Genomic DNA, 13,048 nt, shown 5'->3' on the forward strand with positions numbered 1-13,048 from the left:
CTCTAAAATTTTATAGTTTTAATTGATATAATTATAAGTTTCACACAAGAATTTTCCAAATATAATATAATAGGGGAAGTAAATTAATACACTTATAAAAGTCTGAGGTTTATATTGATATAATTATTGGTTCATGGTTTAAATTGATATTGTCTCTAAAATTTATGAATATGAATTGATATTTTTTCTATTTTTAATTCAAAAAATTTAAAGGTTTAATATTAGATTATTTAGGGGTATGATGGACATTTACTTTACATTTAAAAAGCTAGCAACTCATGTTAAATAATATTGTTTTAAGTGTCGTACATCATCCTTTGTCATTCATTTCATCCTATATTATTGAGTAATAATTTGGTTGAAATTTGAAACTTGTGTACAAATTCCAATTTAAAAATCAAATAATATATTTTTTTTAAAAAAAATCAATTTTTATTATTAAACTTATATAAATTTATCATCTCGTTGCACTTAAAACATAGACAAATGTTACAATATTAATCTTAACTTTGAAATAGTGACACGAACTTTATCTCATGATAAGTTCTCATCAAAAACTTAGTTAATGATACAAATTTTGCCATATCTATTTCGTGTTTAATTTTTGCATGAATCATACTTAAATTTGTGCAAAACTTGAAAACTTTTAAGTCTAAAGTCTGGACTTAACATAATTCAAATAGATGACGTAAATTGCCAACATTTAACTAAGTCTAAAGTTCAATTTTGATGACATTCAAGATTTAGAGTGAAATATGATTTAACATTAAACTTTTTTTTGAGATTTAAATTTGAAAAAACAACAAAAATAATTAAATTAAACAAAATTTTTAAATGATAAACTCAAAATCAGCCCAATCTAACTATAATTGACATGTAAAAAAAAATAATAATAAAAAAATTGAAAAGTCGCAAAAATAAATGAAATAAATAAAAATGGGAGAGAAAAGAAAGTTCAAAGGTTAAAGAGATGGCATGAATTTGGTCCAAATGTGGTAAAAACAAAGCTAACACTTCAAAAGAGGATGCTTCTTTAAGACCCAAAATCATCAAAGGATAAGTATTGTCTTTATAAAGAGGCAAAGTGTACCTTTTTCTTTTCTCTATTTTTAGGCATATTACTCTCATAAATCCTTCATATCCCTTTGAGTAAACAAGAGGAATAAAATTAGTATTTATTTGTTTATTTTTAGTAAATATCAATTTTATATGTCTAAAATCTCTTATTAAGGATTGTTTAATCTTAATAAAACAAATTATTACTATCTATTTGATTCTCGTATTTTTGTCTAATTCCTATTAATCTTTATGTTCAAAGAAGTATTAGTTAGTGCATGTTCGAGAGTGATTTTAAAATTGTTAAAATCAATTTTGTCACATTCACAATCACTTTAAAATACGTCTTTAATTATTATGCAATTTTCATATCATCAAAATTAATTTTAATCATTAAAAATATGTTTCAAGGTGATTTTAAACCTTTCGAAATCACTCCAAAAAATACCCTTACACACAAGTAAAAGTTATGCATTGACAATTTTTTTAAAAAATTGTTAGTGGAGAATCTAAACTAAATTGATTGAAATTTAGAATCTAAATTTGTAGAATTATTAGTTTGGAGTTTTAATTGATGCAGCAAAAAATTTGAACTTTGTTGTCATTCAAGAACAGGCATGAAAAAAAAAAGACATGGAGGGACAAATTTGAATTTTTTAAAGTTGAGCTATAGAAGTTGAATTCATGATTTGACTACGTGAATAAATTGAAAAGTAATTTTACATAAATTAATAAGGATTTTTTTCGATTGATTAAAGAACAAAATATTAATTCAATAAAAAATATTTAAAGTAAAATTTGAAAGTGTTTAAAAAATTATTTTGACTAATTTTTAATTACTTCATTTTTTTTTCGAAATGATTTATGATCAAAATTAAACATTTAAAAAGTTAAACGAAACGCATCTTAATATAACCAAATTATGAAACAACTTAAGCGGATAAAGATTTTGTCATAATAATTTTTTACTCCTACAAATACAATTTCAAACTAGACCTAAGTTAACCTTTAAACAAAAATATCAATCTATACCCCTGAACTTTGTGAGTTATATCAATTTAAATCATGAACTTTGCGAATTATATTAGTTTAGACCCCAAACTAATAATTATATCAATAAACCTTAAACTTTTATAAGTTATCAATTCAAACTCCTAATTTTCATAATTGTATCAATTTAAATGCTCAATTATAGTTTATTTTGATACACTTATAAAAGTTTGAGGTTTAAGTTGGTATGGAAGACCGAGACAATTGCGCTCCCAAGTCGAAGTTTTTTCCTGAAAGTTTCAACCTTGTTAACTATGACAATAGTCGCGACTATAAACAATTGGTACACCATAGGTTGGCCCAACCCAGTCCTCCCCCAAGCTCCTCTAAAGCAAGGCTTTTCTGACTTTACTGACTTAGCGGAATAATCAGTTGATGCAACTCTTGGTCCTATTTTTATCTATTTATACTTAGCTTCGGTATCGTACCCAAGAGAATCAGAATCAGAAAAAATACCTGGACCTGGATCCAAGATCACGATATCCAGAATAAATGAGATACAATCATTAGTTTGAGGTTTAAATTGATACAAACTCTAAAATTTAAGATTTATATTGATAAAGTAATTAGTTTAGGAGTTAAATTAATACAACCCTCAAAATTTCATCGATTTAAATCGATATTTACTCTCAATTTAATTATCAATTTCCGTACCTAACAATTACGATCATAGAAACATACAAATCTTCCATACGACTTTCTAATCAAATAATTGCCCTCATCCCAAAAATAATAATAATAATAATAATCTAACTTAACTATAATCATTCAATTCATTTAAGAAAAAACTCATAATTAAAAAGTCAAATGGCATTAATTGGGCAGACAACACATGAACCAATAGCAATTTAAGCAAACGGAAAATTGACTCATAAAATCCCATCCAAATTAAAATATAATACTTTATTATAAAGTTTATATTAAACATGTTTATTAATAATTTTAAAAATATTATTTTTAAATAAAGAAAAATGAATCAACTTATTTATAAATATAACAAAATGTTATTATTTATCGGTGATAAATTGCGATAGAAATTTATCATAGTCTGATAAATATCTATCGTTTACTGATAGAAGTCAATCTTGATTTATCATTGATATGACAGTGATATTTTATTATACTTAAAAATATTTTTAACTAAAATAATTAGCCTTCTAAAAATAATAAAAGATGAAGCATGTTTCTATTTGTTAAGAAAACAAAATAGTGGAAGTCGCCCACAATTGAAGGGCCATTTAAAAAATATAAATATATATATATATAAATTAATTTTTAGAGAGAGAAAAAGAAAAGAAAAGACTTTTTGGAAATTCCGACCGGGGAGGTTCCCGCCGTAATAAAAATATAAAGTGAAAAATTGGAGGTGTGTGATTGGCCACGACACTACGCTCCCAATTGTCGCGTTTTTCTGATCTTTAACATTTTTTTTTTTCTACTTTCTTTTTAATAAATAAAACAAATAAATAATTTTTAGATTCAGATGATAATGATAAGATAGAAAAACAAAACCGCCCAAATTGAACGAATAAGAACGAGAGAAAATAAAAATAAATTAATAAATATACTGCCAACATTTATTAAACCCATCTCTCCAGAAAAGAAAAGCAAAATCCATTTCTATTTATATATATATACTAATTTGGAGTGAAATTAATTTAATTTAAAAATGGAAAAAGGCGGAAGTCTGGAGGAAAGCTAAAGTAAGAGGGTGAGAAGGTTCTTGACCCATCAGGAGGAAAAACCCTTTCATTCTCTTTCAATTTCAGTCTCTACCGATTGACTCTGCCCGTCCCACCTGTATTAACAACTGGGTTTGGATTGGATTGGGTTGAATTAAATTGGGTTGGTTGTTTTTTCTCTTCAGATTTCTCTATCCTGGAGTTCAACAGAATTTCCTGATTTTGATTTTTTTTTTTTTTTTTTTTTTGTTCTTTTGGTACAGATTGAAATCTCTCATCTCTGTGCTATTGATTTGATGGTCATTTTTGAAGAGGGAAGAGATTTGAAAGATCAGAGGTAGATTGAAGGAGGAAGGATGGGGAAAGAGTAGAGATTAGAGAGTTAGATTGGAATACAGAGCATTGTTTCTTCTTCTTGTTTTTGTCTGTGTTTGTTTCTTTTCTTTCTTTTGGTTTCTATTTGATTTAATCTTCAAGATTACGGCAGTGGGAGTGTTGAATATTGATCCGTTGTTGTTGGTTTTTATGGGAACTCCACCAGCAGAGGAGCTTCTGAGGAAGATCCAAGAGCTGGAGGAGGGTCAAGCGCATCTCAAGAAAGAGATGTCCAAACTTCTTCTATCTGGAACTGCCGCCGCCGATTCCAACTCCGACCACCAAATCCACCACCACCATCATCACCATCAACGCTCTCAATCCATTTCACCTCAGCGTTCTAGATTTGCTACGGCTCGGAGAAGAGGTGGCGCTTCTGGAGGTTTAGACGCCGCTGCCGCCGCCTGGAAAAGAGGCTCTTCCTCGTTTCGACATTCTTCTCCGCTTCAGAGAGAGAGTAGGACTCGTGGCCCTTTGAATGCAGCCGCCGCCGCCGGAGATGGCGGCGGCGGCGGCCCTGCCGCTGTGAATTTCACCAACAAACAGTATCTGAATATCTTGCAGTCAATGGGACAGCCTGTTTATATTTTTGACATTAATTATCGTATAATTTACTGGTACGCTGCCTTGTTCTTATTGTTTCAAGTTTTGGATTAGAACCCACCTCGTAATTTTCTTTCGGAAGTGATTATTAGAAATGTTGATCTATGTAGGAACCGAGCTGCTGAAATTGTATATGGGTATTCTGCGGCGGAGGCTCTTGGCCAGGACGCCATTGAGCTTCTAGTAGATCCTGAGGATTTTGCCATTGCAAACCATGTAATTCTTCGTGTCATGGCGGGTGAGAATTGGACTGGTCACTTACCTGTAAAGAACAAGATGGGGCAAAAATTTATAGTTGTTGCTACTAACACTCCATTCTACGACGATGGTGCATTGGTTGGAATTATCTGTGTATCAAATGATTCGCGGCCATTTCAAGATTTGAAGATTCCTTTATCAGTGGGTTGTAAACAGCAGGATGCAGATTCGAGCATGGTTCGATCACGAATTCCGGTTTCAGCGAAACTTGGTCTCGATCCTCAGCAGCCTCTTCAAGTGGCAATCGCTTCAAAGTTATCGAACTTGGTTAGTATTTTGGTTTCATTTCTGTTAATATAGTTAACGAATTAGTTTATAGTGTGCATATCTTGATAGTTTGTAGCCTTGAGATAGGCATCAAAGGTAAGCAACAAAGTCAAGTCCAAAATTCGAACCGAAAACATCTCGGATCGAGAAGGTGGAAGTGGAGATGGTTATCACTCTGATCATGGCTATCCAGATGCAGTTCTTTGTGACCATCGGGAGGACGCAAATTCGAGTGGAGCTAGCACACCTCGAGGAGATTCCACGGCTCATGGTACATTTTCCCGTGTTGAAGAGAAGTTATCTGGCAAACAGGTCAGGGATTCTGGTGATGAGGTTAAAGGAAAACCTACTATCCAGAAGATCTTATCCTTAAAAGCAGAAGAATGGATTGCCAAGAAAGGCTTATCCTGGCCGTGGAAAGGGACCGAGCAGGAAGGAGGATCTGAAACAAGGGCAGCCCATTTTGTTTGGCCCTGGTTACAAATCGATCAAGAAGCTGAACCAGCTAATCATAAGAGTTCCTCTATATCTGGGAAACCAGAAATGCAGCAAAATGACGGTCATCGAGCAGTCAATAACGAGGCGTCGGGATCTTGGTCGTCGTTCAATGTTAACAGCACTAGCAGTGTCAGTAGCTGTGGAAGTACCAGTAGTAGTGCAGTCAACAAGGTTGACACAGACATGGACTGCTTGGATCATGAAATCTTGTGGGAAGACCTTACCATTGGGGAGCAAATAGGGCAAGGTAAGTGATGGCCTTTGGAATGAATTGGTTTGTGTGTGCATTCAACATTTTGTTTCTGCTTTACCATTTATCTTTTGCTATTTTTCCATCTATTTATGCATTACACGGTCAACAAAATATAGCTGGAAATTCATATTAATCTTTTCCCCCTATTTTCAAAGGGGACATAGTTCAGGAACTCATGAAAAAACTGTTCTTTATGTTTGGTTTAATACTCCATAAATCAATTTGATTTTAACGCCTGAATTGCCTTCATTTCTGCAGGTTCTTGTGGAACTGTCTATCATGCACTGTGGTATGGATCAGTATGTTCACTTATCCTTTCAATTGCTTTAATTATGCTGTTGTGTCAACTAGGATTCAGAGATTCTTTAGGCTTTTTCATTCTATAGAAGTACAAAACATAAAGGAACTATTATAATATCTATGTTTGAAAGATGATTTGAACTGTTCTTGCAGGACGTTGCCGTCAAAGTTTTCTCCAAACAAGAGTATTCAGATGATGTGATTCTCTCCTTCAAACAGGAGGTATGTTTTCTTTCTGCTTCTCTCTTTACTTCCATGTCCATCAAAACTTTCTGCCATGTTCAACCCTGGCTTCACCTCTGCTTGTGGCCAATAAAATGTCTATTCTTAGAGCTAAATGCAACTCTTTTTCTTTTTGAAGGTATCCCTGATGAAAAAGCTTAGACACCCCAATATTCTTCTCTTTATGGGAGTTGTAACTTCACCTCAGCGTCTCTGCATTGTCACAGAATTCCTTCCACGGTTTGTTCTTGACTACCATTTTTGGTTTAAATTATTTTGATTTATGCTTTCAAAACATGCATTCTTCATAGGCTGATTGAAGTGTCTGGTACCTATAAAAACAGTGGAAGTTTGTTTCGTTTACTACAGAGGAACACTGGCAAATTAGATTGGAGACGCCGTGTTCATATGGCTTTGGACATTGTGAGTTTTTCCAGACATTTCACAATTTTCTGTTTTAGAAATGATGAATGCAAAGCTTGAACTTTTCCTCGCATAATGGTTTTGGATACAAAATTCTCTTCTTGCCATGTTCTTTAAGTTCTCCATATTGCTATGATTCAATATGAATCTTATGAATCAGTAGTCGTTTCATAATATTTCATTGTTTACATATATTACTCATTTAATAGGCACGAGGCATGAACTATCTTCACCATTGCAATCCACCTATTATTCACCGAGATTTGAAATCTTCGAACCTCTTAATTGACAAAAACTGGACTGTGAAGGTATGCTGTTGTTTTCTACAATTCTACCTGTTTGAATCAATATACCCTATACAATGACAATTTAGAGTCTTCTAATTTTTATTACTCCTGCAGGTTGGAGATTTTGGTCTATCTCGACTTAAGCATGAGACTTATCTAACAACTAAGACAGGAAAGGGCACGGTAAGCCTAGCATTTTCTTATTTGCTAGTTGCATTGGCATTCAATTCTAGAATTTCTGCTTTGTGCTGCAAATGTTAATTACTCAGTTCATTTTCCTTTTTGTAGCCTCAATGGATGGCGCCTGAAGTTCTTCGTAATGAGCCCTCGGATGAGAAGTATGTTCTTTTCCTTCTAGCTTGCACTAATACGTTTCAAGCTTCATTCTATTCTGAAATATGAAACTCAAAGATAAATACTCTGCTTATGCTTGCAATATACAGGTCCGACATATACAGTTTTGGAGTCATATTGTGGGAACTTGCAACCGAGAAGATCCCTTGGGAAAATCTCAATTCGATGCAGGTACTAATTTCGTTAGGGACACATGCAAATATAGCAATTAAGTCCAAAATATTAGCTAATATAACACAATGCAAAACAATTTCTAAATATAATCTATCAGTGCGATAGATTTTACTACATTTGCAATTATTTAAAATATTGCTATACACTCAATTATTAATCCTAAAACTGCTACTCATTGTAATTATTACCCAATTTTTTTAAGTGATACCTAAGAACGTACTTTCAATGCAATGTGCTAAAAATGTGAGTAGAATGTTCACGATGTTATGGCATTCCATATTTGACAATTTTCAGAATTCGTAGGTAATTGGTGCCGTTGGGTTTATGAACCAACGTCTTGAAATCCCCAAGGATGTGGATCCACAATGGGCTTCTATTATTGAAAGCTGCTGGCACAGGTACATACAGTGATGGTTTATTTCTAGAAACATGATTTGAAAGTAACTGTCATAAGTAGGGTAAAGAGCTTGTTAGGTTTTTCCATCACAGCATACATGGCTGAATTACAAAAATCTTTACTATTTATTTTTAAAATCCTCATTCTTTCAAAAGATACCCATTGATAGAATTAATAAACCAAGTGTTCGAGGTACTTTGATCCTACCAATCTTGAGATACTCTCAAGCTGTAGTTCATATCTCGAAACATTGTCGATTTTCCTCCTTCCCTCACTCTATTTATAATCTAACAAACCCTAACAAACCCTCTAACTAATTACTAATATACCCTTATATTCCTCTTAACACTCTAATACCATTCCTATCAAAATCACATTGCGACTTGGAACAAGTGTTACGGTGGTATTGCATTCCTACTTTCCATTCCACGCCATAACCATATTGTTCTAAATCTCAATTTTCGTCCAACATTCTAATAGATTTCTACTCTAGCATAGTTTTGAAACATCTATAATAGGTCAAGATTAATAATATGGCAACTTTTAAAGAACAAAGGTATATATTTTTTTTCCTTGTAAATTAGAAGAGTTTGCCATAGTTCTTAGAGCACTGTTGTATCTGTTGCATGTGAACAACAGTGAACCTTCAAACCGGCCATCATTCCAAGTTCTGATAGAAAAGCTGAGAGAGGTGCAGAGGAAGTATGCTATGCAATTACAGGCAGCTCGTTCTGGTGCAGATAACAACAACAATAATAATATCCCTCAAAAGGAAACATAAAAAACCAACAATTTTTATGGCTCTATTTTTGCATATTCCCCAATTGAAGAAGCCAAAGTTTTGAAGAGGTTGAGCAAATGGTGGCCGTGGGATTGGAGTCTCTCAACATTATTTGATGAACCACAAAGTGGAATGAAGGATTTTCTCCCCCTTTTTTTGGCATTTGAGAGAAAGGACAATGACTTCTCAGAGTGGCGATGTCTCATTTCAACTTGGTGGTAGTGGGTGAGGCCTGCCATTTTTTTTTTTTTTTGCCCTTTTTCTTAAAGTAAAGTGCCATAATAATAAAAGACCCTTTTTTTTTTTTTTTTGGGTGGGGGGTGTCGGTAGTGCTGTTTGATTGGGCATGTTCAGATGTCACCCACTTGGTTTTTCATTTGGTGTAAATGAGGTTTCTGACCACTTGTCAAAAAGTTGTACAAAGATGAATGAAACACCACATTTTTTTTTTCCTTTTGAGAGTTTAGATTGTGAACGTAAATGCTTTTCATTGCTTCTCTTTCTCATTTTGGGGGAAGTAGCCTTGTCCTTATCATCGTATCTGGCTAATTACTTCATTCAAATCATTATTATTGGAGGAATTTTGATACATCGCATTGATTTGGTTTAATTGCATACTTAAGTCTGGAGTAAAAGATCATGTCATTTATCGTTGAGCTAAAATCATTTCCGATTTGTGTTTTTTTACATACATTTTTATATTTCATTTAGAACAAAAAATAATATAGTTCTCAAGAACTTCATTCAACAGTTGAATTCATTTTAAGTATGCTTTCATTGAATCAATATCATGTGAGTATTTAGTTTTAAGTAAACTAACTGAAACAGCAACACAAGGACCTAATGCTTCAATTTTATTCAATTCCAAACTTGAAAAGTTGTAGATATTATCGGGTTCAATTTAGATATTTAGTTGAACTATTTAGTTTCTAGACTAGATTTGTAATTTTGTGTCTAATATAGATACCTAACTTTCAAAACATCTAATTGATTTGATCATATATAAAAGTTTTACAATTTAATTGATTTATTAAATATAAATTTAGAAACCTATTAAATACCATCAAACAAAATTGAAAACTCAAAAATCTATCAGGCACTTTCTCATAAGTTCAAATACCAGATAAATATAATTCGTAAGTGAAAGTTCTAGATTCTTTTTCATTAGTCTAGAGGACGAGATAGATATAAGATCGAGAGTGAAAATTTTAGGTTATTTTTCATAAGTTTAGGAATCAGATAGACATCAAATCGAGAGAAAGTTAGTTGGTTCTTTTCCACCTAGGAAGGAACCATTTATGGGGTACGTGCCAAAACCCCGTGAACACATTGAGACGTTTTCCAACACCTACCTAACAAGGTTATTTAGGCCATCATCAAATGGCTTATAGACATATGGCCACTTTTGATCGAACCCCCCTTCAACAGAAAGATTTGTGTACGGCCAGGATAAGAAATAATGTTCAGAGTTTACAAAGGAAGAAAAATGAGGGGGTTAAAGAAGAAAGAAACAATAAGAAACTTCCAGAAAAAAAGTACATTTCAATACAATCTGGAGTTACAAAAGGTATGTTTATGAACCTCCACTTGTGCACTTTGAAAAATCCTCCCCAGTAAAACTTCAAGTAGGGAATACACAGGTCTCTTCAAAGTCCTGCTTAACATAGTAAATACCGTATAGCAGCAACGGCGTCGCCTTTGTGCTCTCGCAACGTTCTCTCGGCGACCTTCTTGTCCAACTGTAAACAGTACAAGAAAGATTATCCGAATGAATTAGACCTTGAAAGAAGTTAATGACATGAAGCTTATGAGCTGTTATCTACATTGAAGATGGGAAACAGGGCAAATGCGATTTGCAAAAGTGAATCCAACCTCGAGTTCATTTGCAATTATGTCGACGTCAGCTGCGTTTATCTTGACAGCAGCAAGCTCTTTCTCTCTGAAAGAAGCAAAATACAATGACTACTTAGTAAACACGACATACTAAAAATTCAACCAAGCATTGTAGCTGGAAAAGCTTAGAAAAGAAGAAAGGCATCAAGTCTTCAATCTCAAGGATGAAATTTGTTGTCACAATTATAGGTTCTACAACTTCAATTAAATGATGCAAAAAAAAGTTTCATATTTTAATCTGGTGACAATCTTACAAGATAGCCACGATTATGATAAATACTCATTACATCCACACATACAAGAGATGTCGAGAATTCACAACTTTGCAGTTTCGTTGATAAGTATTGCAATTTGGGCAAGAAAACGAGCAAGGTACTGAATGTTGAAGCAAGACAAAATAATAATAATATAAAACAAAATTACTGAGAATGAATGATGACCACGAATTTTATATGATCGACAAAGTTTTGTAGCAGCAATGGTGTAGATGGGAAAACATATAACACGAGAGGCACTAAAGGAAGAAAACATTTAATTGAGACTCTGCTTGATAATCATTTAGTTTCTGAAAATCATTCATATTTTCTCACAATTTCATTACAAGAGATTTCATCTTTCCTAAATAAAGATTTGAATTCTTAGTCAAATTTAAAAAAAAAAAAACAAAAGACAAATATATAAAAACCTATTACTTTTAGATTACCTAACTCGACTTTAATTTTGACAACCCTTTAGAAAAATAGATGATATAACAAGGTAGAAGTAGTGTTACAAGCATAATTTTCAAAAATAAAATATACAAATACAAAACAAATGGTAGGCTTGGAAAAGCAGAAAATGGAGCAAAGTTCATCCATAAAAGAATCCTAAAGATATGAAGGAACATATTATTTGGCAACAATTCCAAGTCGCTAACCAAAAATTCATCATAACATGGCCTTCACCATTTCCTATATATTAAAGAGGGAAAATCCAGGATTTCTACACCAACCTCAACATCATAGCATTCCAATCGGCTTCGGCCGATGCAGCAATAGATGCCATTGCCTGCCAGCGATAACAAAACAAAAACATTCAATCGAAAATTGTTTCCACGCAATTAATTTGTTCATGGGAAGCTAAACAGGGACTGGTAGAACAAAATGACAATATATATGTAAAATTAAAGAGGAGAAAAACTGCAAAGTTTCTCTCAACTCCGGAGTCAATATAACATTAACTACCAACTTCAATCGTTAGGTCGACTAAATTACTAGTCAATACCTTCTTGTTCTAAGCAATAATCTAAAAGCAACTAGAAGTAGTTGCAGAAGTGGATACCTCTTGAACACGAGTGGAATCGAGTTGACGGTCTTCAACGCGATCAGTGAGCTTATCAAAGGCTTTGCTTTGTTGCTGCATATCCTTCGAATCAACCAGCCTCTCGACTCCATCGTCTCCGGCTTCCATCTCTGTAAACGAACAACGTAACAGAAATTTTGGTGATTTGTAGTGAGAATCGATAGAATTTGGTGCGTCTCTGTTGAGAATCGAAACAAATCGGCGACGGCGAGGAGCTAAGATCAGCAAAACCCTCGCTTCCAATTCCCAACTAGTCATCCGCTGATACTAGAGAGGAAAGCGGCGTCCAGGCCCAACTGCCAGCCCAATCCTTGACGAAAGCCCAAGCCCAACCCCAAATTTGGAGTGAGCCATAGTTCAGAGCCCAATCATTGGAGCGAGCCCAGTAGAAGAAATGCAAATAAAAGAGGGGTCAAATTGCAAATTTTAGTCGTGGTTTGAAGAAAGTTACGGTCTTTATTGTTTATAATTATAATTTAATTCTTATGGTTTGATAAAATCTTTAGTCTCCTTCATCCAAAAAGATAATCATTGATATGTTTGTCATTCGAAGGAAAAATAGCCATACAAAAATTTCTCATCTATCATGTGTAACAAAACTAGGAACAAGCTCACAATTTAGACAGTATTGAGAAGGTTCGTAAGGTACATTATGGAAAAGTCTCATTTAGAAACAGAGTCTAAGAATGAAGACTAAAATCTAACTTTTTCCAACCCATTGAGATCAAATTTATAACTTAACCCAAAAGAAAGTAAAATTAGGAAGGGTCTGACCAACCAACGTATATCTTTCATTTAAATGAAATAACCATACATAACTGAAATTGTTGGAGT

At 33.4% G+C, this 13,048-nt stretch overlaps 2 protein-coding genes across 6 annotated transcripts; one reads left to right on the forward strand and one right to left on the reverse strand.

Annotated features, from left to right (window-relative positions):
- Positions 1-3,694: 3,694 nt before the first annotated feature.
- On the forward strand, positions 3,695-9,430 carry LOC120067055 (uncharacterized). Of its 5 annotated transcripts, none has more exons than XM_039018432.2 (15): positions 3,762-3,951; positions 4,052-4,211; positions 4,330-4,780; positions 4,877-5,291; positions 5,379-6,036; positions 6,301-6,341; positions 6,496-6,564; positions 6,704-6,804; positions 6,909-6,987; positions 7,197-7,295; positions 7,389-7,457; positions 7,563-7,612; positions 7,718-7,799; positions 8,106-8,200; positions 8,839-9,430. In XM_039018432.2, exons 3-15 carry the CDS (start codon positions 4,392-4,394, stop codon positions 8,978-8,980), a joined length of 2,289 nt encoding a protein of 762 aa, XP_038874360.1. In that variant the 5' UTR covers positions 3,762-3,951; positions 4,052-4,211; positions 4,330-4,391; the 3' UTR covers positions 8,981-9,430. The 5 variants fall into 5 exon arrangements, with proteins under 5 accessions (XP_038874359.1, XP_038874360.1, XP_038874361.1 ...); XM_039018433.2 differs by having other exon boundaries at positions 4,333-4,780; XM_039018434.2 differs by having other exon boundaries at positions 4,052-4,125.
- A 953-nt stretch (positions 9,431-10,383) lies between these two features.
- On the reverse strand, positions 10,384-12,515 carry LOC120092812 (DNA-binding enhancer protein-like protein). The gene is made up of 4 exons (XM_039051017.2): positions 12,194-12,515; positions 11,865-11,920; positions 10,853-10,919; positions 10,384-10,719 (listed from the first exon to the last, which is right to left on the reverse strand). Exons 1-4 carry the CDS (start codon positions 12,470-12,472, stop codon positions 10,639-10,641), a joined length of 483 nt encoding a protein of 160 aa, XP_038906945.2. The 5' UTR covers positions 12,473-12,515; the 3' UTR covers positions 10,384-10,638.
- Positions 12,516-13,048: the final 533 nt, after the last annotated feature.

Source organism: Benincasa hispida, chromosome 12 (assembly GCF_027475165.1).
Source record: "Benincasa hispida cultivar pf3 chromosome 12, pf3_genome.v1.1, whole genome shotgun sequence".
NCBI classification, from domain to species: domain Eukaryota; kingdom Viridiplantae; phylum Streptophyta; class Magnoliopsida; order Cucurbitales; family Cucurbitaceae; genus Benincasa; species Benincasa hispida.

Coding starts and splice junctions, on each gene's coding strand:
- LOC120067055 (XM_039018431.2), top strand. CDS start 4,314: ATGGGAACTCCACCAGCAGAGGAGCTTCTGAGGAAGATCCAAGAGCTG. Junction 6,037..6,300: donor TGGGGAGCAAATAGGGCAAG/GTAAGTGATGGC, acceptor TCATTTCTGCAG/GTTCTTGTGGAACTGTCTAT. Junction 6,565..6,703: donor TTCTCTCCTTCAAACAGGAG/GTATGTTTTCTT, acceptor TTCTTTTTGAAG/GTATCCCTGATGAAAAAGCT.
- LOC120092812 (XM_039051017.2), bottom strand. CDS start 12,472: ATGACTAGTTGGGAATTGGAAGCGAGGGTTTTGCTGATCTTAGCTCCT. Junction 11,921..12,193: donor ATTCCACTCGTGTTCAAGAG/GTATCCACTTCT, acceptor TATCGCTGGCAG/GCAATGGCATCTATTGCTGC. Junction 10,920..11,864: donor TGGAATGCTATGATGTTGAG/GTTGGTGTAGAA, acceptor TGCTTCTTTCAG/AGAGAAAGAGCTTGCTGCTG.